Source organism: Haliaeetus albicilla, chromosome 16 (genome assembly GCF_947461875.1).
Source record: "Haliaeetus albicilla chromosome 16, bHalAlb1.1, whole genome shotgun sequence".
NCBI classification, from domain to species: Eukaryota; Metazoa; Chordata; class Aves; order Accipitriformes; family Accipitridae; genus Haliaeetus; species Haliaeetus albicilla.
Window position 1 is genome coordinate 7,995,757 of NC_091498.1, and position 27,471 is coordinate 8,023,227.

The window sequence follows — 27,471 nt, forward strand, 5'->3', positions numbered from 1 at the left end:
GAGATCGATGGGAAAGCCCTTCTCTTGCTACGGAGTGACATGATGATGAAGTACATGGGGCTGAAGCTGGGGCCAGCCCTGAAGCTCACTTACCACATCGACAAGCTAAAGCAAGGCAAGTTCTGAGAGGACACTTGGCAGGACGGATCCTGGAAGCTCCGCTCCTGGCCATCCATACCCGCGCTCACCTGCTGACAGGTACGCATGCACACACACCCATTTACGCCGCAGACGGACACCACGCCGACACCCCGGCCCCGCTGCAGGGGTCCAGCTGCCTGCCCGCCCCTGCGCCAGCAGCCAGGCCCCAGCGGGCGCTCGGGAGGAGGCTGGCACACAGTTGGCCCCGTCCCTTCGCACTGGACTCGAGTCATGGGCATCCTGTTGGAAGCGGAGGGTCTCTCCCTGCTGCCCAGCTGGCGCTTCTCCGCAGGCTCCTGGTCCTGCTTCCCTGGGATGGAGCAGCGGCTCCGGGTAGAGCCCGTGGGGACAGGGCGCTCACGCCGGCTCCTCTCCCTCTCGCTGTGGTTCGTGCACTCCCAGTCTCACCTGCTTGGGGCGGCCCTCGGCTCCCATCCCCTCAGAGGGGCGGTGGGCCAGGGGGGCTGGACACTTTGCGCTTCACCAGGCAGCCTGGCTGCGAGGGGGACGGTGACCCTGACCCACGCTCAGCCCCCGTATCACCGTGCCGAGCTCAGAGCAACGACTGCCCCCGTGCCCATCTTCCATGCCTTGGGGGAGCCCATCCGCCTGTCCCGGGGGCCGCTCACCTCCCAAGCTCTGCCAGCTCCTCAGCTCCCAGCCTTTCTCCAGCTGGGGACGCCGGGCCGGGAATGGAGGCCTTTGTATTTATTTCTGACTGGGGAGGCTGTGGGGCGGCACACGGCGCTGTCCAGGAGTGTGGAGCGAGCTGTGGGAGAGCTGAGAAGCGTGGCTGGGTCTGGCATACCCGTGGCAAGGATGGGCCTGGGTCGGCATCAGAGACTGGCTGGATGCTGCAGGACTCGACTGATCCTTCTCTCCTTTTTTTTTTTTTTTTGAGTATTTTTTTCTTTTTTTTTTTTTTTTTTTTTATAAGGAGTTGTCTGTTTAAAATGATGAAATGATTTTTCTACCTGTTGCTGAACTTGCAACTCTTGGCGATTTTTAGCCAGAGATGCCAAGGTTCATCTTCCCAGGGGCCCTCCTGGTCCTCTGGTGTTTTGGTCCGTCCCAGCTCAGCGTGTGCGAGAGGGTGTTGGGTCTGGCAAGTCAGAGGATCCTGGTGCGGTGACCTGCCCTTGCGTTGCTCTTCCTGCGAGGGCACCTGTTTGTTTCAGACAGTCTAATGTATTTATTTTTGATGGCACTTGAGCAGTAACCCGCTGTCCTACGCATGTTACTGCAGCTGCAAAAGGAGTATCAGAGCGGAGGCCGCCCAGCCGTGCCGCCCTGTCCTCTGGGCAGCGGCTGCCAGGCTCGGGGCTGTCTGGGGGGACAGGGGCTGTGTGGTCCCCTGGAGCATCACCTCCCCCGGCCTGGGAGGAGCTGGGGAAGGGCTGATGGGGAGAGGCGCAGCGGAGGCGAGGGCTGTCCCAGGCGTGTGCCCACGCATGCACCCACAGCACGCTCCCACACACGCTTCCTTTCTGCAATGACCAAAGGGCTGGGACGGAGATCTCCACCGCAAGCACTTCTTTCTTCTCCTGCCTTTAGCTCACCCTCTGTGCATCCAGAGCAACGTCTCGCACCCTCTTCCCACCAGCCTCGAGGGCCCTGGCCAGCAGCAGAATGGGCGCCCTGGTGAACAACCCTCCAGTCTCTTGCACTGGGTCAGGTTTACCCCTAAGGGGAAAAGTTGCAAAAAAACAAAAAAACAAAACCCAAACCCCAAAGTAATAAAAAGGCTTTTTGTTGTACAGCAAAGTCTGTGCTGCAGTCCCTGCTGCGGTCCCTGCTGCTGCCCCGGTGTGGTCGGAGGGAGGTGGGGCTCTGGCCACTCGCAGAGCCCCGTCACGCACAGCATCAGCCCCGGGATGGCCCTCGTTTTTACCTGATGCTGATCCTGCTGGCCCACTACAGACAGGTCCCCGTGCGGGGTCAGCCAGTGCTTTCCTCTGCACTTATTTTACGTTGATTTGTTTATAAATAAAAGGATAACTAAGTTCCTCCTTGCTGGTTGTGTGTGCACTGATGGGAGTGCTTGGCTGGGCCCCTGGCAGTGTCTCCCTGCGGGCACCTGCCATGGGGGACCCTGGGGAGCACGGGGACAGGGCATGGGGTGTTGCTTCAGGACAAACCCCTGGCTGCTCCTGCCCTGCTCCTCTGGTGCTGTTTGTGGGGGAGCTGGGCCAGACCTGGGCTGAGAAAAGCAAAATGACACAAGCGAACTGGTGATGCAGTGAACGCAGGCTCATTAGTGACAATAGCAAGGTGCATTGGCTTCTGCCCGATCTCTGCTCAGCCCCTCTGACACCCCCCCAGGCTCCTGCTCTTTGCAGCTCTGCCTCTCAAAAGCCTCCAGCCTTGCTTGGTCCCGCCCAAAGCAGCTGTTTGCTGCTCCCCAGGAGCATCCCCACGGCAGGGCCCTGCACTGCATCACACAAACGGTGGAGGGGCTCCGTCGCTACACGAACACGGCTACCTTTCCAGTGCTGGCTCGGAGCCCTCCGGCATCACCAGTTCCTGGTCCAGGAGTGCGGCTGCTCTCAGGGATGTGCGGGATTGGCAGTGGTGCAGGCAGAGGGTTTCGCAATTCTTTGTTCCTGCCTGGAGCTTGTGGGGGGTGTTGGGACAGTGAGCAGCCCCCAGCTGCAGCCCCTGAACTCATTACTGTGCAAACACACCTCAAATCTGCACATCTGCCCTGTGACAGTGCCCTGAGGCAGGTGACAGCAGGTGGGCAAACACCACCCACAGCCAGATGGTGGGCACAAGTCCGGGGGAAGGGGGGGGGGCAGCTGAGCCCCCCATGTTGCTCGCCAACACAGACCATTGCCATGACCATGGACCCCACACTTGGGTGGCTGCAGGTCGGCCAGGAGCCCCTGTGAGCTGTTGGGGCCACTCCATCCCACAGGGAGGGGGCTGGTGGCATGGGCTGGGCAACATAGAGGGGCCAGAGACCAAGGGGGCTCAGCCAGGCCCCACACCATGCTAAGGGCACCTGCACCCACAGCACACCCTGGGGTGCTCTGCGCGTGTCGCTGGGTTCAGCAGGGCTGGCCTTCCAGCAGCACCACGACGAGGTGGGGACAAAGTCAAGGTGGGTCTCACCTTCATGTGCCATGAGCCTGGGGTTTGTGTCCTGGCTCGAGATGCACCTGGAGCACCTTGTGACATCTGCTCAGGGGCTGGTGGTGAAGATGCTGGTGGTTGGAGAAGGCAGGTGAGAGGCACCCGGCCCCAGGGAGGGCAGTGAGGTGGGTGCTGCTGGGGAGAAGAGGTCTTGGCTAGTCCTGGAGGTCCAGCACCATGTGCGGTGGGAGAAGCACCCCAGGTCTCTCCTGCAGCCTTGGCTCTGCTGCCTTGAGGCATGCTGGGCACCGCACGACCTCTGTTCAGGTGTCTCTGGCCCAAACCTGCCCCTTGGACCACTTGTCCGCCGTGTGGTGCTCCCAGCCCCGGCTGATGGGGACCTGGGGCTCCGCCATGCCAGCCCTGCCCCCCACAGCCAGCATCTCCTCCCACGGCAGCTGCGGGAGTGAGGGTGTCTCTGCCCCCAGCGCCGCAGAGCCTGGGTGGCAGCTGCATCCCTCCCCCTTTTGGGCTGGAAGGGGCTGAGCTGTTGAGGCACGGTGGTGCCTGAGCCAGGTCTCACAGCGACCACACTCCCACACCCCCAGGCCGAGCCCCAAGGAGGCCCATTTTATTTGTAAAATTTCACTGCATCATCCTTCTTTTAAATGCTCCTTTCTGTTGCGGCCCCAGCCCAGGAGGTAGAATGCAGCAGCTAAGGGTGGGCGTCAAAGCGGAGAACAGCTGCCACCCTGGGGCACCTGCCCCAGCCCTGCCAGGGCATACAGGACAGCAGGGGGCTGCCTCCTCCCTGTCCCACCACAGCAGGAGCCAGGAGCCCAGCTCGGGGGGGGGCTTTACCAACACGGCCACGAGTCGGGCTGTGGAGACAGCCACGTCCTCCCTTAGGGCAAGAGGAGAGAGGTGGGCTGGCACCCGGTGCCCAGGGATGGCTGCAGCGTTTGTCCCCGGGGGGAGCCAAGCCCTCCTCCCCACCGAGCAGCTCCCAGGGAGCGGCCACAACTCTTGATGACCGTGATAATTAACAGCGACTGAGGAAAACACACGGCCGTCCCTCGCGGGAGTGGAGCACCCAGGTCCCTGCAGGCTGCAGGCAGCACACAGCTGGGGGAGGGCAGGGAGAGCCCGGCCACTGCGCTTGGCCACCGTGCTCGGCTGGCGCGAAGCGAGATGAGGAGTGAGGGGAGAAAGTGCTTCCCTGCTCCCCGCCAGACCCCAGGGCAGCGGTCAGCACCCGCAGGGTGCCCCGGGCCCTGCACCCAGACGAGGGCAGCCCCGGGACACTTGTCCCCAGGGCAGCTTTGGGCCGGGGGAAGCTGGTGATTTCACCTGCAGCCGAGGCCCCATGCGGCTCTGGCCATCCCCGTGTTCCCGCCAGCCCTCAGTGGGCACCAGGCATGCAGCCCTCCCCGCTGTGGAGGAAGAGGCAGCAAACCACCCAACAGGCAGCTTGCAGCATAAATCAATTAAAAACTCATTTTTCTACCCTGCAGAGGCTGTAGGCTCAGTCCAGGTTCCCCAGATTTTTCTCCAGTGCTGGGGGGAAGCCTCGTAATTTCAGCCAGACTTTGGAAATACATGTCTAAAACCCACTGAAGTGCAGCTAACAAACTTTTTCTAGCTTACAATGGTTTGATTCAAAATTAGACAGTATTATACTTTAGTCCTTTTCCTCCCTCTGAGCTATGGAAGTAATATAGCAAGCTCTTGGCTAGTTACTCATTTTATTACAAATAAGCATTTAATAACCGACTCAGTTGCACAGTTTGGGCCAAAACAAAAACATTTCAGAAGAAAGAAAACAAAGTTGTGCTACAGATAAGGAATGGTCTCACACTGCTGGAGGACCAGCCATTTCATGGCTGGTGTTTGTTCAGTACAGAGAGCATCACGACTCAGTTGCTCATTTTTGCAGAACTTCGTGCACACACGAAGAATGCTCAAAGCTTTCCAGGCTAAAAGCAGCTTTACAGCGTGTGTTTAAAATAACTGAGGAACAAAGCAAGAGGGGCTGTGGAAAAAATCACTTAAGAGACAGGACAGTGTTTATTCAAGTTTGGCATCAGACAACACAGGAGTTAGTACTCAGCCAGGCTCAAGACGTTCAGCTTTCTCCAAACTTTAATGAAGAGATCTGAACATATGACACTTCAGACAACTGAGACACTTTCTTCCTTTCTTCTAAATTACCAAAGACCAAAAACTCTGTTGCTTACACTGCAGCAGGAGGCTGGGGGGGGGGGGGGAGGGTGGGTGGGGAACAAGTGCATTTCCCACCCCAGAACTGCAAAGCTGAGCTCGTCATCGCAGGACAGCACGCATCTACAAACTGAACCGAGTAACACTGCAGGCAAATGGCAAAGCCACTCCCTCAGAAAACAGCACTTCTGTATTGCATCGAGTGCGGGACACGCGGCTCCGCTGTATAAAAAAAAGGCAACGGAAGGCTCCACTTCCAATCAACGAAAAAAAGCACCATGAACTGTTCAGTCCAAGGCAAATCGCACGGGAGCTGTTAAAGGCAGCATCTGAAAGTAGTTCACTTTCTTTTCTGTACCTCCCCCTTGATGCAAGGAGTTGAAAGTTCCCAGCCCAAGAAGCAGCACCAGCAAACACTGGCATAGGAAGGGCTAACAGTTACGCCTCGTTTCAGGCAACAATGGGCTTTCCTGACAGTTGTGATTTTTTTTTTTCCTTCTTTTTTTTTTTTCCCCACACAACCCAAGTTAATTGCATCCCTGCAGAGTGACGTTATCACAGTTAGAGCTGATCATGTTCCAGATTAACTCTATTCCAGGAAGATTTTCCTGGTTAAAAGTTCATTGCCGGCAATGAATGCAGCAAGATCACCAGTGCCAAATGTTTTTAAATACTTGTGAAAAAAAAAAAAAAACAAAGAGAACAAAATATCTCCCCCCCCCCCAAAAAAAGACTGCATAAAGCTGAACAGACCCATCCTCTGCAGCGCAGCACAGCACAGCTCAAAGAACTGAGCAAGCCCCCAAAATCTAGTCTCATCCACACAATTTCACTAGTAACAAAGACTGCTGAGGGAGCAGAAAGGCTGGAGAAAGCAACTGAACTGTCAGTGTCCAAGATATAAACTCATGCCAGCGTTACCATGCATTAGGAAGGAAGTGTGTAGCTGGATTCTCCCCAACACATCAAATCCCATACCCAAATTTGCTTTTTATCTCCAAGATGGTGCTAACTGAAGAAAGTCTAGAGGTGCATGTGCTGTGATGAGCTCTCCTCCGGAAATAAGCAATCTACGCAGAAGATAAACCAAGGACAGAAGAGTTGAGGAAATAAAAGGGACATGATTTCATAACAAAAATTATAAAACCATAACTTAAGAAAGCCCAAAGCTGACAGTGTTCAAGCTATTGCTATAAGAATGCCTGGAAAATCTAATGAAGACTCTTCTCTTCAGCGAAGACACATCTGGAGAAAAGAGAGAAAAAAAAGGAGCAGGAAATTACTGACAGCGAAGAGCAACAGGCTGGAACTGCCCAGCACACTGAAGTCCAAGTCTTATGTACGTCACCCCAGACAAACGTTAACGCATGGGACCTGACAACACTCTTCCTCCCAGGACAAGAGATGTCTATTAGTTTTAGAGGGGCACTATAGCAACATTAAGACCACTGTATTACACCCCTAAGAAAGCGAGCTCCTTCTTGAAGTCAACATTTAAATAAATTGTAGGGAGTGAGCACTGTTAAGCTAAGAATTAACTTCCCAGCACTGCCCATGGCTGGTACCAAAGGAAAAGCTTCATTATGATACAGCTATTAAGAGAGAGTCAAGCTGAGACGTGTACCAGCAGGCCAGTCAGCCGGACAGGGGACACGCCACACATGCAATGTCATTTTCCCTACAATTTCTTCATTTGGGGATGGCCTCCAAGCAGTCGGGTATCGATGCAGCACCCAGACGGGTCACATTAGGGAGCACACTGGATACTGTCAGCAAGCCAAAGGTTCAAAATATCTTCAGGAGGATAAAAATTTACAGAGAGGATTCTTCAGCTTTTTAGTTTGCTACTGTGCCAGATTGGAACAACCCAACACCAAGCAATGTCAGCTATCTTCAGCACCACAAAGGCCCAGTCCCATGACCATGGATGGGGAAGTAATTCTGTGCTAGACTCAGGCTAACCCTCGTTTTCACTCTGCAGTTAACTTTGGAAGCATCTGTTATATGAAGGAAAGGGGGAGGAGGGAAGAGTTGGACATCCTTGGTCCCCTGGCATTCAGCAATGAACCCCTGCTCTCACTTGACATGAGTGTGCACAAATGCTGCTTAACTCCTCCAAAACCACCACATGAAACCAGCTAGAGCAGTGGGGAAAAAAAATGTTACATCCACGATCACCTACCGCACAAAGGGAGAACTCATTTAAAAATTAAGTCTACCTTTTTTTGCTGGTGAAGTCTGAATGCTAAGTTTTAGTGCCCGCCCCCCCAGACTGGATTATATACATCTCATTTTCGCATCCACCTAACATCTGCAGCAGCTATTACAATTCAGAGCTCAAGCGCACTGGTTTGACAGAGAAACTTGCTGTCTCAAGAGATGGGGGAGAATGGCAATTTCAAAAAAGTTCTTTAGCAAAGGTGAGAGATTGCTCCCAAAATACTAAACTTTCTAAATCCAGTAACCCCTTGCTCAGCTTTGCCTCCATTTTCAGGAATGTGTGCTGTATTTGTGCTTTGTTTCTTTATTTGAATTTAATCTCAAACTCCTACATGTATTTTTATACTTTAATATGTGTCAATTTGCTAAGGAAATACCCACCCACATCTGTTACAGAGACATGAGGCATTATGCACCCCACAGCATAGCTAGAACATGTGTGTGAGCACCAGCACTTCTCATGGTGTGCTAGTTTTCTACCGATATGAAACATTCAGAAGCCAGGAGGAAAGACTGAGCATGGAATTTTTTCCGTAAGTAAAGGCGGTTGAGGTCATTAGAAGTTACCAGGAATCAGTCATGATTTACTGATGGAAACTTCAGCTCTGTTATCTCCAAGTCAGGCGAGCTGCTGCCACTTCTGTCACTGTAGGTGTCTCTGCAGAATTCAGAAAGATTTTGTTTTATGGAGCACAAGTCCTTTATAGACCTAGATTTGCATCAGCAGTTAGTGGGGTTTGGTAGTAAGTACTGCTAAGCTGAGGTTGAAAAGCAGAGCACACAAAATTCCTAGTGTAGCTGTCCCTTTGGAAATAGGGCTGAGTCATCATCAATTTTAAGGTTTGTGCATTAAAATCATTATACATGTAATAGGTATTTTATAAAGCAAAGTTATTCTACATGAAATTCATTAAACAGGAAATAGGAGACTGGTTAACCACCCATAAGCCATTCTATTTCAGCTTCCCAGTAACAGCTGATTGCCTTTAATCCATTAAACAGCTTTTTCAGAATCACAAAATAATTCAGATCGGAAGGGACCTCAGGAAAGTTACACCACAGGGACAGCTATCAGATCAGACACAGCTGCTCAGGGCTTTATCCAGTCACATGCTGAAATTCTCCAAGGATGGAGACTGTGCAGCCTTTCTGGGCAACTTGCACCCATGCACAACTGATCTAATGGTGAAAAAGATTTTCCTTATAACCAGTCGGACCTCTTATTTCCATTTATGTCCATTGTCTCTCATCCTCCCACCATGCACTTCTGTAAAGATCCTGTTTTCATCTTCTTGATAAAATTTTTGTAGGTGTTGGCAGGCTGCTCCTAGGTGCCCCATAAAGTCTTCCCTCCTCCAGGCTGAACAAGCCCAGCTCCTTTGCCCTCTACTCACTGGGCAAGTACTCCAACCTCCTGGCCTTCTCAGTAGCCCTCCACTAACCTCTCTCCAATTTATCAATGTTTTACTTTTACTGGGCAACCCCAAACTGCACAGAATATTCTAGATGTGGTCTAACAAATGCCAAGTGAAGAGACATAATCATTTCTCTCCATCTACTGGCTGTGCTTTTACTCATACAGCCCAGGATGCTGTTCGTCCTTCCTTTGCTGCCAGCACACGCTGCTGGTTCATGTTCAGTTTGCTGTTCGCCAAGACCTCGTCAGCAGAGCTGCTGCCCAGCTGCTCAGTCCCCAGCCTGTGTGACTGCAAGGGGTTCCTAGGCGCAGGACTCTACATTTGTCCTTGTTAAGCTTCATCAGGTTCCTGTTGGCCCACTCCTCCAGCCCAGGTCCCTTGGAATAGCGGCCTCATCCTCAAGTGTATAGTCTGTTCCCCCAAGTTCGTCGTCACATGCAAACCTCATTAAAGTGCAATGATCGAGACTTACCTGAAAACTTGATAAGAGTTACAAAAGCACAGGAATAATGGGGAGTACAGGCTGGGCTATAACTGTCACCAATATTTTTAGGTAATATGCTAACCATGAAACAGTTTGTGACCACAATCACAAAGGACTCCAAAAGCAGATAAAACTAACTTAGGATGCTGCAGTACAGAGGAAACTTCAGCTCCTCTGCTGTGAGAAGTAAATTCAAACTCAAATGTGCAAAAGCAGGAAATTAAAATATCCCTCAACCCTTGGAAGCATGGAAATGAGGCACCTTCACAGAGAAACTCTCTTCAGAGCAGATCAGTCAGAGCACAACTGACAGCCATTCTCCAGACACTGACTCAGGAATTCCTGTGGTGCAGCTGCATTGCAGCTCAACCCAGAAAGGCCAATACTTTCCTTTTTGCATTGCTTTAGTTTAATACATTCAGCGCTATTTCTCTTTTGCATTTAGTTTGGGTTTTTTTGTTTAGTGCATGTTAGCACTCCAGCTACACAAGCAAATCCTCTGTGTTCTCCTCCATAAGGACGAAAATGGGTCACTACCAAAGTGACGTTTATTTGTTGCACATTGCCACAACTGCTGAGCAGAACTGCAAGGCATTAGGGAGTAGCAGAAGAAAGTAAATGCACCATTAAGTCTACCCAAAACATTAGTTGCTTTGCAAACTGAGAAAAAAGACAGCTTAAGTCAGCAGAAAAAAAAAATGAAGCTGCTACCACCAGGGCCCATTCTTTAAACCAGCAACAGGAACAAGTTTCTTAAGGACCAACCTGTACCTAGGAACATTGGGAAAACCCCATGAGGTCTCCAGTCATCTAAAAGAGCAGGCCCAGCTGCAGTTTCCCCAAACACAAGACTACAGAGTTACTCTCCCTGAAGTCAGGACCTCACTGTGGGACAGCTCTATGGCACTACAGTCAATCTTAAAATGCAAGACAAGAGGTTTCAAAGAAAGAGTGGAAAGAAGAGGTGTTGCAAATACCCCCTAGTTACCACACAGTAACTTTGTGCCAAGAGGATTCTCTGGTTTATCCTGTAGGAAGAAGCACTGCCCTGTGAAAGGTCTGACTGGTGTCTTCCTTCAACCTACCTGGGTGAGAGCCTGCAGCCCTTTTGTAGATAATGTGTGAGTCTTCCTGCAGATGCCAGGAGGAGGCCGAAGTATGGGGGAGATGGCTTAATTGGTCTAGAGAGGAATTCAGGGTGGTACTGAACACCAACGAAGAAAGGATGGTCTAAGAGAAAGAAACAGAAAATATTAATGTCAAGTCACTTAAGCCTGTGGCTGAACTGCAGTTAAAAGTGCTGATCACACTGAAGCCCTGATGATGGGGAAGAAGTGTCATTTCTTTTCTGCCTTTTGTCCCTAAATGGACAGGCACATGGGATTCTTCTTTTAGTGTCCCGCACAAAAACCTGCTCGATTACCCTCCAAACATTTTCCCTTGTAAATACCACCACCCACAAACTAACTGCTTAAGTACCTACCTTCCAACTCAACTACTTCCATTCGCTCTCCCTCCTCATCCTGGCCTACAAACTTCAAACCTTGCTCTTCGAAACACTTCTTCAATTCTGGATTGACCTAGAAGACCAGAAGCAAGAAAACCCATGATGTCTTGTGTTTGGATTATACAGAAAAGCTCAATACCTACAACAGCAATTTTACCTCAAATCTGTGTCTATGTCTCTCTTCCAAGAAATCATGATCTCCGTATAGCTTCCCTGCACCAAAAGGAAGACATTTCTTAGAGCAAATGCTGAACAGTTCACACAATGCCAAGTTTTAACAAGTTCATATGAACAGCATCACCAGAATCTGCCACTTCTAGAAGGGACCAAATTCATTGATCTCCATTTCACTACCAGAACAAAATCTGTAAACACCCACCATTCAAGGATGCTTTAACACTCCCAGGTCTCACTTCCCAATGCCCACCACACATGCACATCATTCCTAGGAAACACTTCCAAAAGAGGTAAGAAATGCCTTACTCATGACTGAATTCTTGGTTTGGAAGAGCGTCCGTCTCTTGCCAAGCCTCATGGTCCCACCCATTTGCCCGGGATTATGTTCTGGCATGTCTATGACCTGCAAAAAGCATTCAGAGAGGAAGGTGAGACTGAGGGAGGGATAACAGTCCCAGGCACACTCTGAAACATTAATGAGGGGGAAAAAAACAACATCCGTACAGAAAACAGGCAAACTAACCCAAGCAACATTGTCTTGACAAGGTAGACCAACAGAACTAGATTAGTTAGCTGAGTTATCCTAGTAAAGGCTGTGCAGAACATACAGAAGGTTTGCAGCTTTTCAGGAACCTTTAGCATAGGAAATGGTCTCAGTCAAAGCCTACACAGATCACATGCACTAATAAATACTGTGCTATTTACTGAACCAAATGTTAAAAAAAAACAAACAAATTTACAGAAACAAAACCCCCAAATCAGAATCCCTTATACTTTGATAAATAACTTCATACGCTGGTTTTTTTGAAAACTTCTTCCTTTTCAGTAGTATTTTAAATTATAGCAGAAGCAAATCATTATGGTGGACCCTGGACAAGGCACGTAGAGCCTGCAGTCTTAGAAAGGCAGGTTCAGAAATCTGTCCACAAATGTTCCAAGGAATTTATGTCTGTCTATGTTAATTTCTGAGATCATAATTAAACAGTTATGCAGTGGAATCTGGATATCACCAAATCTTTAACATTTACCTGTGAAATCAGTTAGCTTTCAAACTGCCCTTTAAGAACCTTTTACCTCCTAGAAAACACCTTGTTTTATGAAAAAGTGCAATTAAAAATAAAAATAAAATAAAAAAATCAGTGTTTCACCTATAATAAGCACTGCAATCTTCTATGAAGCAGCAACTGCCATACAGTTAACTAGGCAAAGACATTTTTTCAGATTAGTAAATGACAGAAGACAGACTTAAAAGCCATAAGAAATAATAATCCAAGCTCTTAACTGTACCAACAGGTATGTGCAGAGAAGTCTAGCACAGAAAGGGTATTACAAGCAAGTCATCATAAACTCACCACTGGATGAGCAGTTCTGGGGTCAAATTCTGTCGAGTTAGCATCTGCAATGTAATGTTCATCAATTAGAAACACGAAGTCCCTCACACTGTGACATGCATGTACAGGACCTCCCCCATGTACAGCTGTGGCTCATCCCCACACTTCTGGCAAGTGGCAACCTTAACTGTGCTGAGCCATTCACCTGCACAGAGCCGCCAGCTCAGCTCCAGACAACAGAAACAGACTCTGTCAGCACTGTTTGACATGAATTTCTGAGACTGCCTGGAGGTTACAATCTTAGGGCAACCAGTTTAGTGCTATCAGTGATGAAAGCAAGGGTCATTCAGGAAAAGCACATACTGAACAGCTTAGAATATTTTAAATAAAGCCAGGGAGCAAGAAGGGAGCAGAAGTACTCTGAGAAACACATTTTCCCCTATCTTCACTACTAGTGAGACTCAGAATCAGGCTGAGAAACTAAATTTAGCACTCTGTAAAGGGAGTTTTGACAAGAGGGACTTCGTCAATCCAAGCAGTGGAGCCCAGAAAGCAATTCAACTTGGTGCAGTAGGTGCAACTGCCTGGTCAGCTGAATTGCTTTTTGGTCTTCATTCCCACTGGCTACAATGGGAATTTAGGATGTCCAGCATACACAAGCACAACTCCACTGAGGTGTTTTATTCAGGAGCTGAACCTCACTCTAAGCAACAGAAAGTTTTCTGTCATAAGCATGCCTTACTCCATTGATTTTTATCTGAACAGGATACGGAAACTGTTCTTTTTCCTTTGAATTAGCAAAGGAGATGGGGAATTTTACAGGCCTATAAAAAAATTTTAAATCTACCTAGCAATGAAAAATTAAAAGTTACAGGTATTAAAAAAATTACAGGTATTACTCAAGCAATCAAAGAAATGACGAAAACCCAGGAAGGCTTTTATGCAATTACCTTGCCAACCAAGAACACTGCGTGCAAATTCCACAACTGCTAACTGCATTCCCAAACAAACTCCTGCAGAAGGCAAAGCAGAACACAGATCAAGTCAAGACAAGGACCGCTGAGCCCATATTGCAAAGCACACACACCTTCACAGAGCAGACGTGAGTCAGAGGAAAACGTGGATGAGAGACCTTTGACTTGGATTTAGGGGTCTGCTCACTCTGTACCAAGTAGCTCTGACAAGTTTTACTCCACTGCTCCCTTCCCTATCCACTGCTCACACATTTCCAGTCTCTCATTTTGTTTAAATGCAGTCACATACTTCTTTGTGCCAAGATCACCACAGCCTCCTTTGAAACTTCCTTGGAGACTCCTACCCCCTCGTTATAGAGATTCCTTGTCATCACATCCCAGCCAACTCCAAGCACTTCAGAGCTAACTACAGATGATGGCTGTATTACCCGGTTGGCCTTCCTCCGCCAATTATCTTCAGAATTGTACATTCTAGATACTAATGAAAATCAGTAAAGCTCTTGCTGCAGACCAGTTAGGCTGTTATTCAATGTCCTTCTTCTTATGGATGAAACATGTTTCTCACCTAAGAAGGGTTTTTTCTGTTTTCTTGCCCAGGAAATAGCTTGAATTTTGCCTTCTGTCCCTCGAACACCAAATCCACCAGGAACCAGAACTCCGCTGTATGAGGATGAAAAGATTCTATTCACATGGGGCTCACCAGCGTAGTTCCCCCCAACCACATACCACCCCTCTCCTGTAAAATCTTGGACTTGCAATACCTTGCTCCTGAAAAGGGCTTTAAAGTGCCCTGTGTGGCAAAGCCTGTCTGCAGCACGGTTTCCATATGACTTCACATGAGCCATCATATAAAATGTCACAGAATTTTCAGGGAAACATTTTAGAAATGCAAATTTTACCTTTCCAAGAAATCTCAAATACAATGCAGGTTACAATACTGGAATGGTTCATGTTGCACGACTCGCATGCTCTGCGCCAAACATGTTTGCAAACATATCATCCAGTCAGGCTCATGCTGCGGAAGCTGCTGGCTGCAGTATCAAGTTGTCTTAACCACAGGCACAAGGACACCAGATTCTGCAGGAGGTTCTTTGTTCTCCTGGTAGCACCCAAAGCCCTACTTGTTCTTGTTTTCTGGGCTAACTCGTAGCATTCTTCTGCATCCTAACACTTTGTCCGTTCTCACACTTTCTTCCTAAAGAACTTTATACCACATTTACATCTTCTGTCCTCTCTCTCTGGCTTTAATAGCCTTTGCCAGCACCTATCCTTTCCCCTCATTTCCTTTCACCCTATTTCCCCACTAAACCTGTGCACATCCTCATCTGCATGATCATCTCCCCTATGCTGCCTTTCACAAACTCCCTCACTTATTTAACAATTTTCCATTTTACATCTTATCCTAAATTTCACTGAGAGGTATTTGGTGCAATGTCAGAGTGTGCCGGTACAGTGCCTAAGAAAATAATCTCCAGTGAGGCTCTTAATTCCAAAACTGTCAATAGCAGCAAGTTTATTAGACATGCTCCAAAGAAATAGCAAGTATTGGTCTTACTCAGCACCACACAGCTTCTGCCAAGCTTCATGGTATCGGACAGGTTCTTCCTGCAGAGTATCTGGCTCCAAGTCAGCAGAGTCAATATACTGGGAAGAAATCCAAAAAAGGATGATGAAATACTGCCACAAGAGCATACAGGGTCTCCTTAATTCTCATTAAATTAAGATGTCATCATTCTTCCTGCATAGCTCTAGAATTGTTTCCTACTGGATACTTGCTTATGTTTTTTCTGGGCTGATTTCCTGTCTGCTAGTCAGCAAAACTGCTTTCCCCCACCATCCTACTACTGATGCACAAAGAGACACCATGTTTTTTCTGTCTTCCCCTCTCTGCAGCTCTACTGTGACATACATGAAGTCCATGAGACCTAGACTCATTAAATGTGAAGCCTTAATGGAGCACAGCAAGATGGGAATGCACAGCTATGCAGGCAGAAACAACCACACAGCAGGAAAAAATTGAATCACTACCTCTTCAAATATACATCATTTAATCTTCAAGAGGGACTGAAGAACAAAATAGGATATGGTGAAACACAGGCTGTTGTAATTAAAGGATGTTATGACCAATGCTCCATATATATGGAAAAAACCTGCAAATTTTCCAGTTTCTCATCTCCAGCATTCCAGTATCTCTGAACTTCTGAATGTTCTGGCAGTCTGCTAACCCTTTTGAACAACCATTTTTGTTCTTTGGGGTTTTTTTAAGGTTGGAATACTGCTAAACAGTTCTTTTAACCCAACATAAGATCTCCATGCATGGGGCTCACAGAACCCATTCCCCTTCTGAACTATACAAATACAGCTGTGTCAGGAAGTACCCATGGAAGCATGAGCAGGGTTTACCCTTCACCAGTCTTACTTGTTTTTCTTCTTTTCTCCTCTACTGATTTTGTAAGTTGAAAAGTAACCCAAACATAGAACAGTGCTGTTATAAAGCAAGCACCTATTGCCATGACTCTCTGGCATCATGAAATGGCTGGACAGTTAAAAAAGTATATTTAAATGAAAGTAAAATTTCTGACAACAGATACATATTCCACCTCTTCAGAGCATATAGCTACAACCAATACCCTTAGAAGCACCTGTGCAGCCAAACCAGCATGAGGCAGAAGCATCATAAAACCTGTGAGTACCACAAGGCTAACAGCAACAACCCTAAAAAAAGGATCACTTTCAACAACTGTCAGAGAAATTAAAGCAAACAGTGCCCTCCTCAAATACATCTACCACTCTATCACAGTTCAGGACGCAACACTGAGCACTGAAGAGTTCCCATCAGTTATATGGACACATTGTATATCTTACAGGATGAAAGGCTGGTTTCCTTTGAAGCCTTTTTATGCCTGACAACAGATGTTTTCATGCTGTAATCCAAGGACAATTTTAAAGTTCACTGGCTGAATCAACTCCCCCTTACTGTCTATGGGTTTGTGAAAAACTTAATTAAGATGGGTAGCACTGTATATGGAAGGAGTATGGAGGAGAAATTTTAACACACACACACACACCCCTACCTTAATGTCAAGTTTGTGGTTGATAGCCAGTGCAGAATGCTCCAGTGCTTTAATGACTGATGCGTAGGAATCTGAAAACTTGGTGTATTTGCCAACAAGCGCAATGGAACATGTTTCAAGGAGACGGTCATACCTACATAAAATCAAAACACAACGGTTATTTCACAGGAAAATGGGGGCAAGAATTACATTCTATTCAGCTTTTCAAGTAACATCAACAGTCGGGCTCTTGAAAGTCCATCCAACTAGAAAGATGATGACTTTGGAAGAGATGACCTTTTATAGTAATTATGACTTAAAAACATCAAAGCAAGATTAAAAGAAAGAAGAAAAAAAAAGTGACAAACAGTTGCAGAAAGTCATGTATACATTAACTCATCTCTCATTATGCTGAAAAGCCATTTTGTGTAGAACCAAACTGTCTTTTCAGGAAGCTGTATTAGATTCAAAGTCTGCAGTAAACTATTAGAAGAGAGGATCAAGGCACAACTCTGCATATGTTTATACTGTACAGCATCTTCCCACGCTGCTTCTGACTGAGTTCACTTCAACAGCTAGAAAAGACTTTTGTCGTGGTTTAACCCCAGCCAGCAACTAAGCACAACACAGCCGCTCACTCACCTCCCCTCACAGTGAGATGGGGGAGAGAATCAGAAGGATAAAAGTGAGAAAACCCATGGGTTGAGATAAAGACAGTTTAATTGGTAAAGCAAAAGCCACACACCCAAGCAAAGCAAAACAAGGAATTCATTCACCTGCCCATCTGCAGGCAGGTATTCAGCCATCTCCAGGAAAGCAGGGCTCCATCACGCATAACAGTTACTTGGGAAGACAAACACCATCACTCCAAATGTCCCCCCCCCCCCCTTCCTTCTTCTTCCCCCAGCTTTATATACTGAGCATGATGTCATATGCTATGGAATATCCCTTGGGTCAGTTGGGGTCAGCTGTCCCGGCTGTGTCCCTCCTGACTTCTTGTGCCCTCCCAGCCTACTTGCTGGTGGGGTGGGGTAAGAAGCAGAAAAGGCCTTCACTCTGTGTAAGCACTGCTCAGCAGTAATGAAAGTATCTCTCTATATAATCAACACTGTTTTCAGCACAAATCCAAAACATAGCCCCGCACTAGCTACTATGAAGAAAATTAACTCTATCCCAGCCAAAACCAGCACAGACTTCTAGAGTCCTAAGGCTGTACTGCCTACACTTTCAATCCTCAGCACCTGGCAGCACGGGATTTACACAGCATTCTTGGCTACAGCTAAGACATTGTTGAAGTTTATTTCAGAATTGCTAAGTACCTTCAACCAAGATGGTTACGGAGGGCTTTCCCCATCCAAAGAAAATGTTATTGACAGTGGTGGCTTGTGTCCGGCATATAAAGGAAAATACCTAGATCTTGAAAATTAATTTCGTATAAGGATGTCGTGGTTTAACCCCAACCAGCAGCTAAGCACCACACAGCCGCTCACTCACTTCCCCCCCACCCAGTGGCATAGGGGAGAGAATCGGAAAAAAACCCTAAAACTCGAGGGTTGAGATAAGAAGAGTTTAATAGAACAGAAAGGAAGAAAATAATAATTATAATATTAACAATAATAAAAGACTTGGAATATACAAAACAAGTGATGCACAATGCAATTGCTCACCACTCGCTGACAGATGCCCAGTTAGCTCCTGAGCAGTAATCCACACCTCCCCAGGGCCAATTTCCCCCAGTCTGGGTCAGCTGCTGTGGCTGTGTCCCCTCCCAGCTTCTTGTGCCCCTCCAGCCTTCTTGCTGGCTGGGCATGAAAAGCTGAAAAATCCTTGACTTTAGACTAAGCATTACTTAGAAACAACTGAAAACATCAGTGTTATCAACATTCTTCTCATACTGAATCCAAAACTAACACTATACCAGCTACTAGAAAGTTAACTCTATCCCAGCCAAAACCAGGACAAAGGACAAACATACTTACGGCTTCAGAAAGGGCCAGAATGCTGACTGAGAAGACTCAATTCACTATTTCCCCATGAACATGGAGTCTATTCCCCACAATAAAAAAAAAAAAAAAAAAAAATCACTGTGTCCTAGGAGTCTCAGAACAGTTACCAAACAGTCGTTTCACTTGCTTGAAAGCATACTCAAAAGGTATGTTTTTATCGACACTCCTGATGACTCCTACATATACCTACAAAAGGATTTCAACACTTTGTAATGTCACTGGGGTTTTTTGTATAAAAAGGGAGGGCAGAGCTGTCCACGTTTTAATTACTTCAAACTGATTTTGACATAGACAGTAAACTACCAACACAAGATATGGAACTCAGTAACATTATCTTACGGGATTTTGTGAAGAAAGGCTGAGAGAGTTGGGGTTGTTGAGCCCTGGAGAAGAGAAGGCTCCGGGGAGACCTTCTTGAGGCCTTTCAATACTTAAAGGGGGCTTATAAGAAAGATGGAGACAGACTTTTTAGTAGGGCCTGTAGCGATAGGACAAGGGGTAATGGTTTTAAACTAAAAAAGAGTAGATTTAGACTAGATATAAGGAAGAGATCTTTCACAATGAGGGTGGTGAAACACTGGCACAGGTTGCCCAGAGAGGTGGTCGATGCCCCATCCCTGGAAACATTCAAGGGCAGGTTGGACAGGGCTCTGAGCAACCTGATCTAGTTGAAGATGTCCCTCCTCATGGCAGGGGGGTTGGACTAGATGACTGTTAAAGGTCCCTTCCAAACCAAACCATTCTGTGATTCTATGATTCTCATTTTGAAGAATTTTTTTTTTCAAACAGTTAAACACCTAGGAAGAAAATACATTGGCGGGGGCGGGGGGGGGGGTGTGGGGGGGGGTGGAAATTTGAGCACGTAAGAACACTTGAGGAACATGAAGTAACACTCATCACCTAATAACCAACGACCAAGAAGAGAAACTAATCTGGACCCTTAACTCAAACTACGCCCAGTGGTGCAGCTCACCTGTCAGCCATTTCCTTCCACTTCATGAGCATCCTCCTGGGCTGCCTCTCAATGGGAAGGTCAAGCCTGTGTCTGAAGTAGTCAACAACTCCCTGCTCCTCTAACAACAGAGGAACCCGATAGATAGAAGAGACATCATGAACACAGATGACCTGTTCATACAAAATGAATGTCATTAAAACAGATCTAAGTGCCTGGGCAATTATTTGAAGACAGATATTCAGAGAGCTTCTGTCTCTAGCAGACAATCATATGACCACCTAAACTTCCAGGAAATAGTATCTGTTGAACAACATATGAATAGCTTACTACTAGTTTCCACATGCTTGAAAAGGTCACCCTTCAACACTTCCCAGGTATCACTGCTCACTGGAACTCCTTGGGAAGGGCTGTAACATGATAACCTAGCAGTAAGAAGGTCAGCTGCTATGCAAGTTATGTGAGCACACAGCAAAGTTCAAAGAACACTTCAAAGAGACTTCTCCTATGATACAGCCTTCCTGGCAATCTTAATTGAAACTACAGCTAAACCGCTCACAGGCCCAGCTTCCCCGTTTCCCACCATTGTTGCTCTTAACCAGGGCTCCCAGTTTAATTAAAACCCAGGGAAATCTGCGATCTAAATATAGCAATAAATTTTACAGGGTGTCCTTCATCAAACTTCAGATTAAACAACTATGAGCAAAGAATTCTTAGGTCAATGAGGAATATCCACATCAACAGTTCTAGTTCACTGAAATGGGCTTCCTCAGAAAAGGAAAGATGGCTCTGGACAACTGTCACTTATCTGTCAAGAATGAGACTGTACTTTAAGGATCAAAAATATACTGGCACAACTATTTTTAAATCATCATTTCTCCAGACTCAAATTGAAAGCAGAGTTCAACACTGCACCAGTAAACCCCTTAGGCTGCAAATTTTCCTCCTTTATAGTCAATAGCACTTACTTCTCAATTCAACTACAATTGCAGTCAGAGAAACAACCATGTAAAATTGCACTAAACTTCCCGGAAAGGGACCGACAAGAGCCAACTTACTTTCAACTCCTGGCCAACAAGAGGTAGGTATCATACTGCTAACACATCAATATTATTGCCAGCTAATTCTGAATGTAATACTTGAAACTGCAAGACTCAGTTTGATCTTGCTGTACAGAAAATTAATAAAAATTACTTGACAGAGACTGGAATTGCAAAGTGATACTCAGTCTTTCACAAAAAGACGAAATTTTTCAAGCTCCAGCTGGACTGGAAGATGCTAATATTTAACCTACAGACCATTTGATTATTTTCCAAGGTCTACCTCAGACTATGCTATGCAGAGTAGTCTCAGTATAAAAAGAATCATGCTAACATGGAATTTTTGCATTTCATGCAACATTCAAGTGAAGCAATGCTTCTCTCAAATACCATTTCAACTTTTCTGTGCAATCTCTCCCCACGAAATCTCAAGCGGAAGAATAATACCATGAAAAGAGCAGTGTACAAAATACATTCGTGTATCCTCTAAACCTAATTTGGGGCAAATACTCTTTGGCATCTCAATACTGGAAAATCTCATTCTTCTGTATTCACAGAAGGAATGTGGAAGGATAACTAAGGTCAAAACCAGCTATTCAGAAAATACCTTGGATTCCATAGAATTCTGTAAGCCTATGCTAACTACCTTGGAAGAAAACTTGGGTGCTGGCATAAAAAGGACTATTTTTACAGCCGTTACATGTGTAAGGAACATAGGTAAGACAAAGCAGCAAATGAATTATGCAGCTAACAAAAGACGCAGCTAGAACACAAAAACACTACACTCGGATAAAACTCCACTCAGCATTTGACAAACAGCTAGAATATTTATTGCAAAGAAGTGCAGACAGCAATCTTTACCTGTTCTGGTTCAACATGACAGAACATGGAAATCTTTTCTTTTACTGAGGTATCCAATGGAGTGGAGCACCTGCAAACAATCTAACAAAACAGCAACATCAAGGTTGTGAAGCAAAACGGAAGTACTCAGACATTCATATAATAAACCTCTAAAAAGCTGCCCTTCTGCAGTCTCCACGGCTTGGGAAAAAAACCCAACTCAGTTACTCTTACTTGTTTACTACCAATACACAAGAGCTCTCAACCTAAGCATTATTTAGTCTAGGATGTTGTTGCAATATGCCAGTACTGCATTTTTAAATTCAAAGCCATGCAGCAAACCTTACCAGATCTGGTGAGAGACCAAGACCTCTGAGTTCACGAACACTGTTTTGGGTGGGTTTAGTCTTCTGCTCGCCTGTAGAGCTTGGCTGGTCAGAGAAGAGCAGAAATTAGCATATCAAATTGTGATGATATGTAGCAGTGATTTGTCAGGCTAATTGGGACTCTCCACCCCAATCCATCTTGTAAAAACTTTGACCCAGTTCTTAGACAATTCACATGAAGTTTAATACCCCTGTACAGTATCATTTTAATCTCCAAGACTGAAAGCAACTGGCAGAAAGCAGAGTTCAAGTTTGTACAGTGAGTAGGTATGCGTTATAGTAGGGACGGAGAGAGCAGAGAACCTAAGGATTTTATCTACTGCTCCCTCCAAATACCTAGTATTTCATATTTCTAATTTTTTCTCTGTAAATCACCTAGCCTGGACAGAAGGGGAAAGGAAGAGAGAGAGAGAGGAGAAGAGAACGAAGATTGATCTGCGCTCCAGTAACTATCAAGCTGCTCTGCTAAATCCAGTTTCAAGACGAGGAACACTCTCTGCTGTTGTTAACATAACCATGGAAGACTTTTTTCAGTAGTGACTCCTGCAGTAGAGATTTTTTTTGTTTGGTTAATACCATAAATTGTCTCCAAAACCAGAGCAGATAATACAGATGAGGTTATATCATGCATTATATGGCATAAAACACCTTCACATGCTTTTGATATTAACTGGAGTTCACCCCATCTACTTGGCACATAAGGATATTTTGTTTTTCTTTGTGATTCCTAATTAACTGATTCTTATCATAGCACTGCTTCATAATACATTTTCTTAGTTGAATCTCTGAACCAAGGGCAACTGCCACTCAAGATTGTTATGGCTTACATAGCATCAGATGTGAGAGTCTATGAAATTACTGTTAAAGATCAAAACACACACTAAAAATATTGACGCAGGGCGGGGGGGGGGGGCAAACCAGATTATGTTTCAAAACACAGTATCATATTTTGAAATTACAAAAGTAACCTGACCTATTTCATGAACTACAGCTAATGTAAATCTGCATGGGGAAAAAAGGAAAAAAAAAAAAAAAGCACAGAGCAACAAATATTAAAGAACTCCAGGAAAGCTTGGAATATGATCTTATTAATAAGTCTAAATGGCTGTGAAGTCTGGCTATTTCACTGACTTTTATATTAGCTTTGCAGAAATGAAAGGCTATGCAAATAAAAGCAAACTGGAAGTTTTCAGCCCTAGAAAGCAAATTTACCTGCAAAAGCTAGGAGATAATTCCATAGAGAAAAACAGCAGTTAAAGATGCAAAATTGCATTTGCTGCAACTCCCAACTATTTATTACACATTTACACACTTTGAAAAGTTTCTGTTCGCTTCTTGCGAACCTTTCTAAATACATAACCATATATTCTCTGCATGTCTTCCAGAAGTTTCTATATATAGAAATACAAATATAACAGTGCCTATAGGTATAGCATTTCAGAAGCACATATTTAGGAAGCAAGTGTCGGATTCGGGAAGCCTCTGACCACCAAAACATTTTGGGTCCTTACCTGGGGAACTAGACTGACATGAATGTTACAAAAATTCTCTCTTTTGGCTTTGAACTGGAACTGGCGGAAAGCTTCAATAAAAGGCATGCTTTCAATATCGCCTACTGTCCCACCAAGCTAAAAAAGACAAAAGACATTTAGAATTAAAGTTAGTACCAAAACATCACCTACTGAATTTGTACACTAAAGCATACTAAAACATACATAAAAGAACACTAAAACATCTCCCCACCACCTCCCTCTGATTCCCTAAAGGAGCATCAACACCCAATATGAAAAGCACCAGGATTCACCAGTTGTATGTACTACTTCTACAGCCTCCAATCTACCCCAACTATTATTTTACCTTCATGATTTCCCCCAAAATCAAAAAAGCCACAAGAAAAACAGCTTCTCATATGGGCAGCACCTCTCCAGGGACATTAGCTTTACCTCTATTCTCTCTTCAGGGAAAAGATTTAGATGTTAAAATTATCATTTATGAACATTAGGTGGAACCGAGAAGCAAAATTTCTGTTAAGTTTTAATAACGATATAGAGTAGTTTTGGACACAGGCAGGAACAGAGACTAGGCATTCGTTGGAGCACTGACAGCCTCCTGTGTGTTGTCAGATAGTGCCTCCTAGGTACTTCAGAATCCAGGCTTGTAAATCCTGGAACAGAAATTGGCACTCAAGCTGCAGGGATAGTCCTATGTCACCATGACCCGGGCACTCTGACAAGCTCCCTCTCTCCTCTATTAGCATACCCCACCAGCCAACTCAGCAGTCTCAGAGCCTTTACCCTACTCTGTCTCCTCTGGCAGCAGGATGTCCCATACGATGCACAGGAAACTGCATTTGGTTTGTCACCACTAACTTGTGCCATTCCCTTTTCTAGGTCTATGCTTGAACTAGTCACTGCAAGGCTTCCTTTACTGCTAAGGAGGTTAGACAACTGTTTCCAGGGGATTTACCTACCCTCCCTCTATCCACCAAGGGAGAAATGGGCACAGCGTGATTAACTCATCAACTTTGGCATATAAAGTTATAAGAGCTAAAATTAATTCTACAGACTAATTCACATTACACTAGAGAGCAAAGCATCTCAAAAATATAACTGTCCAAGACCTCAGTCCTTCTACATGCAGATTCAGACACAGAGCATTCAAAAGATTAGACTGAATAAGCGATGCTAACAAGGGGGATTTTTAACCAACTCAATAACATGCAAAGTTGAACACTACTGTAAAAAAATTTTACTAAGCCAAATATAGTTCAGTTTACTCCATACAAGAAGCAAAACTGTAGGTTTTGGTTTTTTTAAGAGCTACAAACCTCAATCACACAAACTTGGGGTTCAATGCCATCTTCATCTACAGGAATTCGTGCCTGCCTCATTACCCATTCTTGTATAGCATCTGTGATGTGAGGAACAACTGAAAAAGAAAACCAGGCAAGGGTTAAAGCCACAACCCATGCACTTTTTTCCCTCTAACTAATTACAGAGCAAATTATTGAAAATAACTAGCCAGTGCTTCCCATATCACTTCAGCACTGATTTGTGACTTTAAAGAAGTATTTATTTTTGAAGTGATTATTCTTGGCTGTGATTTTCAAGAGAAGCGTCTTGGCAGGAAATGTAATCCTGCCTCAATTTAAACACATGTAAGCAATGTTTCCTTTAAGCTGCAAGATTCAAGTACAAACAGTCCTTTGCTCTAAGCAGAGCGAGTTACTCTGTTTTAAACTGTCTGTAAAAGTCCTTATCCAAACCAGCTGTGGAGGATGCTCAGAAAGGGAAGGGACTGATCTGATCCTCAAAGAGCCTCTGGGTTTTCTAATAATGTGACAGCTATCAAAAGCAATAACCATTTTAACCAGCTAACAAATAATCCACAGGTATATTAGTCTGAAGTCTGTTTGCATTTACTATTGGCTACATTAGACAGTCAGACCCAAGTCCAGCATACAGTCCAAACAATAGGCCATATATTGCTGTGCACTGCAAAGTTTTGAGAGGCTTACAGGTAACCTGATTCAGTGTGGCACGCACCACTACACCTGCACTGGTGCGTCTTCTACTTCCCCTCTTTAAAAAAAAAAAAAAAAAAAAAATCACAAGGACAGCATCTAACAAATGCAGAAGCATCCAACCAGGACAGAAATACAGAACATATTACTAAGCATCAGAAGTGAAGCTTCACGTCACCTTGGACAGTTTTGCCAAGATAGTCTCCCTTCCTCTCCTTGTTGATGACATATTGGTAGATCTTCCCAGTAGTCAGATTGTTGTCTTTGGTGAGTCGAATATCGAGGAAGCGCTCATAGTTACCAAGGTCTAGGTCCACTTCCCCTCCATCATCTAGCACAAACACCTCCCCTGTAGCACACAGAAAAAGGCACAAGCGCACATGTCAAGGTGAAATGGTCCACATAAGCAATTTGGTGGTATTGCCTGTGACAGCTGAATGAATTCAATGTAAGGAAACACCTTCTTTGATTGCTGCAGCAAGTTCAGGAGTGGCTAACAAAACTAAAAGCCTTATATAACAAAGAGGACTGAATCCCTTGACCAGGAAGCAATGATAAAAGACCAGAGAGCTCATCCCTGCTGTTTGCTAGTGGCACGATCAGCCCGACCAGTCAGTCCGGAGCTGCTGACAGGCTCAGCCTGCAGGTCCGACACACAGGACCAGATGCAACCTCTTCCACCATGCAAAGGAGATGGTTCCTTCCAGGCAAAGCCAGCCCCAGGACCCACCTGGAAGACCCCGGTGCCCCGCTCAGGGCCGGCTGCCTGCTGACAGCTCGGCCCCGGCCCCGCGAGGCCACTCACCGTGCTCGTATGGGGAGAAGGTGCCAGCGTCAATGTTGATGTAGGGGTCGATCTTGATGGAGGTGACATGCAGCCCGCAGGACTTGAGAATGGTGCCGATGCTGCTGGCGATGATCCCCTTGCCGATGCCCGAGATCACCCCACCCGTGACCAGGATGTACTTCATCTGCCTCGCTGCCCGACACCGACACCGCCTCAGCGATGGCTCTCCCCGGGGCAGGCGGGGACAGACCCGCTGCCTGGAGGAGCCCCGGGCCCCCGCCATTCCTGACAGCCACCAAACCTCCATTCCCCCCTGTCAGCGACCAGCCCCCGCCATTCCCTCCCTGTCAGCGACCCCCCGAGTTCCCCCACCTGTCCGCGGCCCCCTCCCGCCATTCCCGCCTGTCGGTGAGGGCCGCTCGCCCCCGCCAGAAGTTCCCGCCGGAGTCGCGGCCCCCGCTGACCCATCAGCGCCCGCCACCCCTGTGTCGCCCCCCTCCGCGGGGGTCCGCGTGGTCCCACCCGCCCTCCACCCCGCGCCTGCCCACACGGTCCCGTCCGCTGCCGCCCCCCGCCCCTCACCTGTGCCCGCCGGGCCCCCGGGGCGGCGCGCGGAGGGTGCGTGGCGGGCGGGGTGAGGGACGGAGCGCGCGCCGCGCTGCTGCCGGCCGGCTCGGCGGGGAAGCGCATGAGGCCGGCGCGCGGCGGAGCGCAGGCGCAGCTCTCCCTCGGCGCCTGCGCAGTAGGGGGAAGAGGAGAGGCTACCGCGCTGCAGAGCGGACGGGGCGGGGCGGGGCGCGGCCCTGGTAACGGCCGCCCCCCGCCCCGCCCCGCCCTCCGCGCGCCCCTCCCCGCCCCCAGCGCCTCAGCGGGCGGCGGGCTCTGTGCCGGCAGCGGGAGGGGTTCGGTGCCAGCGGGTGCCGGAGTTGGCAGGTCTCCCGTCCAGCCGCTGGGGCCTGTCACCCTGTCGATCCCCGAGGGCCGGGGGGGGGCTCCAGCGCCGCGGGGTGGGAGGGCAGCAGCTCCGCGGAAAGCTGGGTGGGTGATTTGCAGCTCTGGAAACGTCGGTCTTGGGCCAGGAGACCTTGCGGTGGCTCCCCAGGGCGGTCCAAGAACAGAGGGGAGCCTGGGGAGGCTTGGCCCTGTCAGGAGGAGGGGGGCGGGGGGAATTCGGCGTCCCTTCAGACTGGGTGCTAACAGCTGCTCTTTGTGTGCTAGGGAAGCAGCTGAAAGGAGCTCAAAGTATCAGAGAAAAGTTTCTTTACAATCACTTTTGTGCTCTTTTCCAACCAGCTGGTGAGTGGGACCCAGGCAGCCGGTTCCTGCAGGACAAGGAA

The 27,471-nt window shown here is 47.0% G+C and overlaps 2 protein-coding genes across 15 annotated transcripts in view; one reads left to right on the forward strand and one right to left on the reverse strand.

Annotated features, from left to right (window-relative positions):
- The window catches only part of SCMH1 (Scm polycomb group protein homolog 1), a 75,512-nt gene extending 73,364 nt beyond the window's left edge, over nucleotides 1–2,148 (forward strand). For all 14 annotated transcript variants that reach the window (XM_069803408.1, XM_069803421.1, XM_069803420.1 and 11 more), the window contains one exon: nucleotides 1–2,148. In XM_069803408.1, coding sequence (XP_069659509.1) covers nucleotides 1–126 — 126 coding nt within the window. In that variant the 3' untranslated portion in view covers nucleotides 127–2,148.
- A 2,796-nt stretch (nucleotides 2,149–4,944) lies between these two features.
- CTPS1 (CTP synthase 1) lies at nucleotides 4,945–26,871 on the reverse strand. Its single transcript, XM_069803424.1, has 19 exons — nucleotides 26,717–26,871; nucleotides 26,153–26,326; nucleotides 25,526–25,696; nucleotides 24,652–24,752; nucleotides 23,336–23,452; nucleotides 21,786–21,869; nucleotides 21,460–21,540; nucleotides 19,580–19,731; nucleotides 16,622–16,754; nucleotides 15,103–15,191; nucleotides 14,113–14,207; nucleotides 13,524–13,586; nucleotides 12,595–12,638; nucleotides 11,549–11,645; nucleotides 11,223–11,278; nucleotides 11,042–11,138; nucleotides 10,644–10,788; nucleotides 8,224–8,314; nucleotides 4,945–6,681 (listed from the first exon to the last, which is right to left on the reverse strand). The coding sequence occupies exons 2-18, from the start codon at nucleotides 26,316–26,318 to the stop codon at nucleotides 8,230–8,232; spliced, it is 1,776 nt and encodes a 591-aa protein (XP_069659525.1). The 5' UTR covers nucleotides 26,319–26,326; nucleotides 26,717–26,871; the 3' UTR covers nucleotides 4,945–6,681; nucleotides 8,224–8,229.
- Nucleotides 26,872–27,471: the final 600 nt, after the last annotated feature.

Bases quoted from the DNA above. Each gene is read 5' to 3' on its own strand.
- CTPS1 (XM_069803424.1), bottom strand. From the start codon at position 26,318: ATGAAGTACATCCTGGTCACGGGTGGGGTGATCTCGGGCATCGGCAAG. The intron at 23,453-24,651 runs GTTTGTAGCTCT...TGTCTTTTTTAG, and splicing joins CCCAAGTTTGTGTGATTGAG to CTTGGTGGGACAGTAGGCGA. The intron at 12,639-13,523 runs GTAATTGCATAA...ATTACATTGCAG, and splicing joins CAGTGTTCTTGGTTGGCAAG to ATGCTAACTCGACAGAATTT.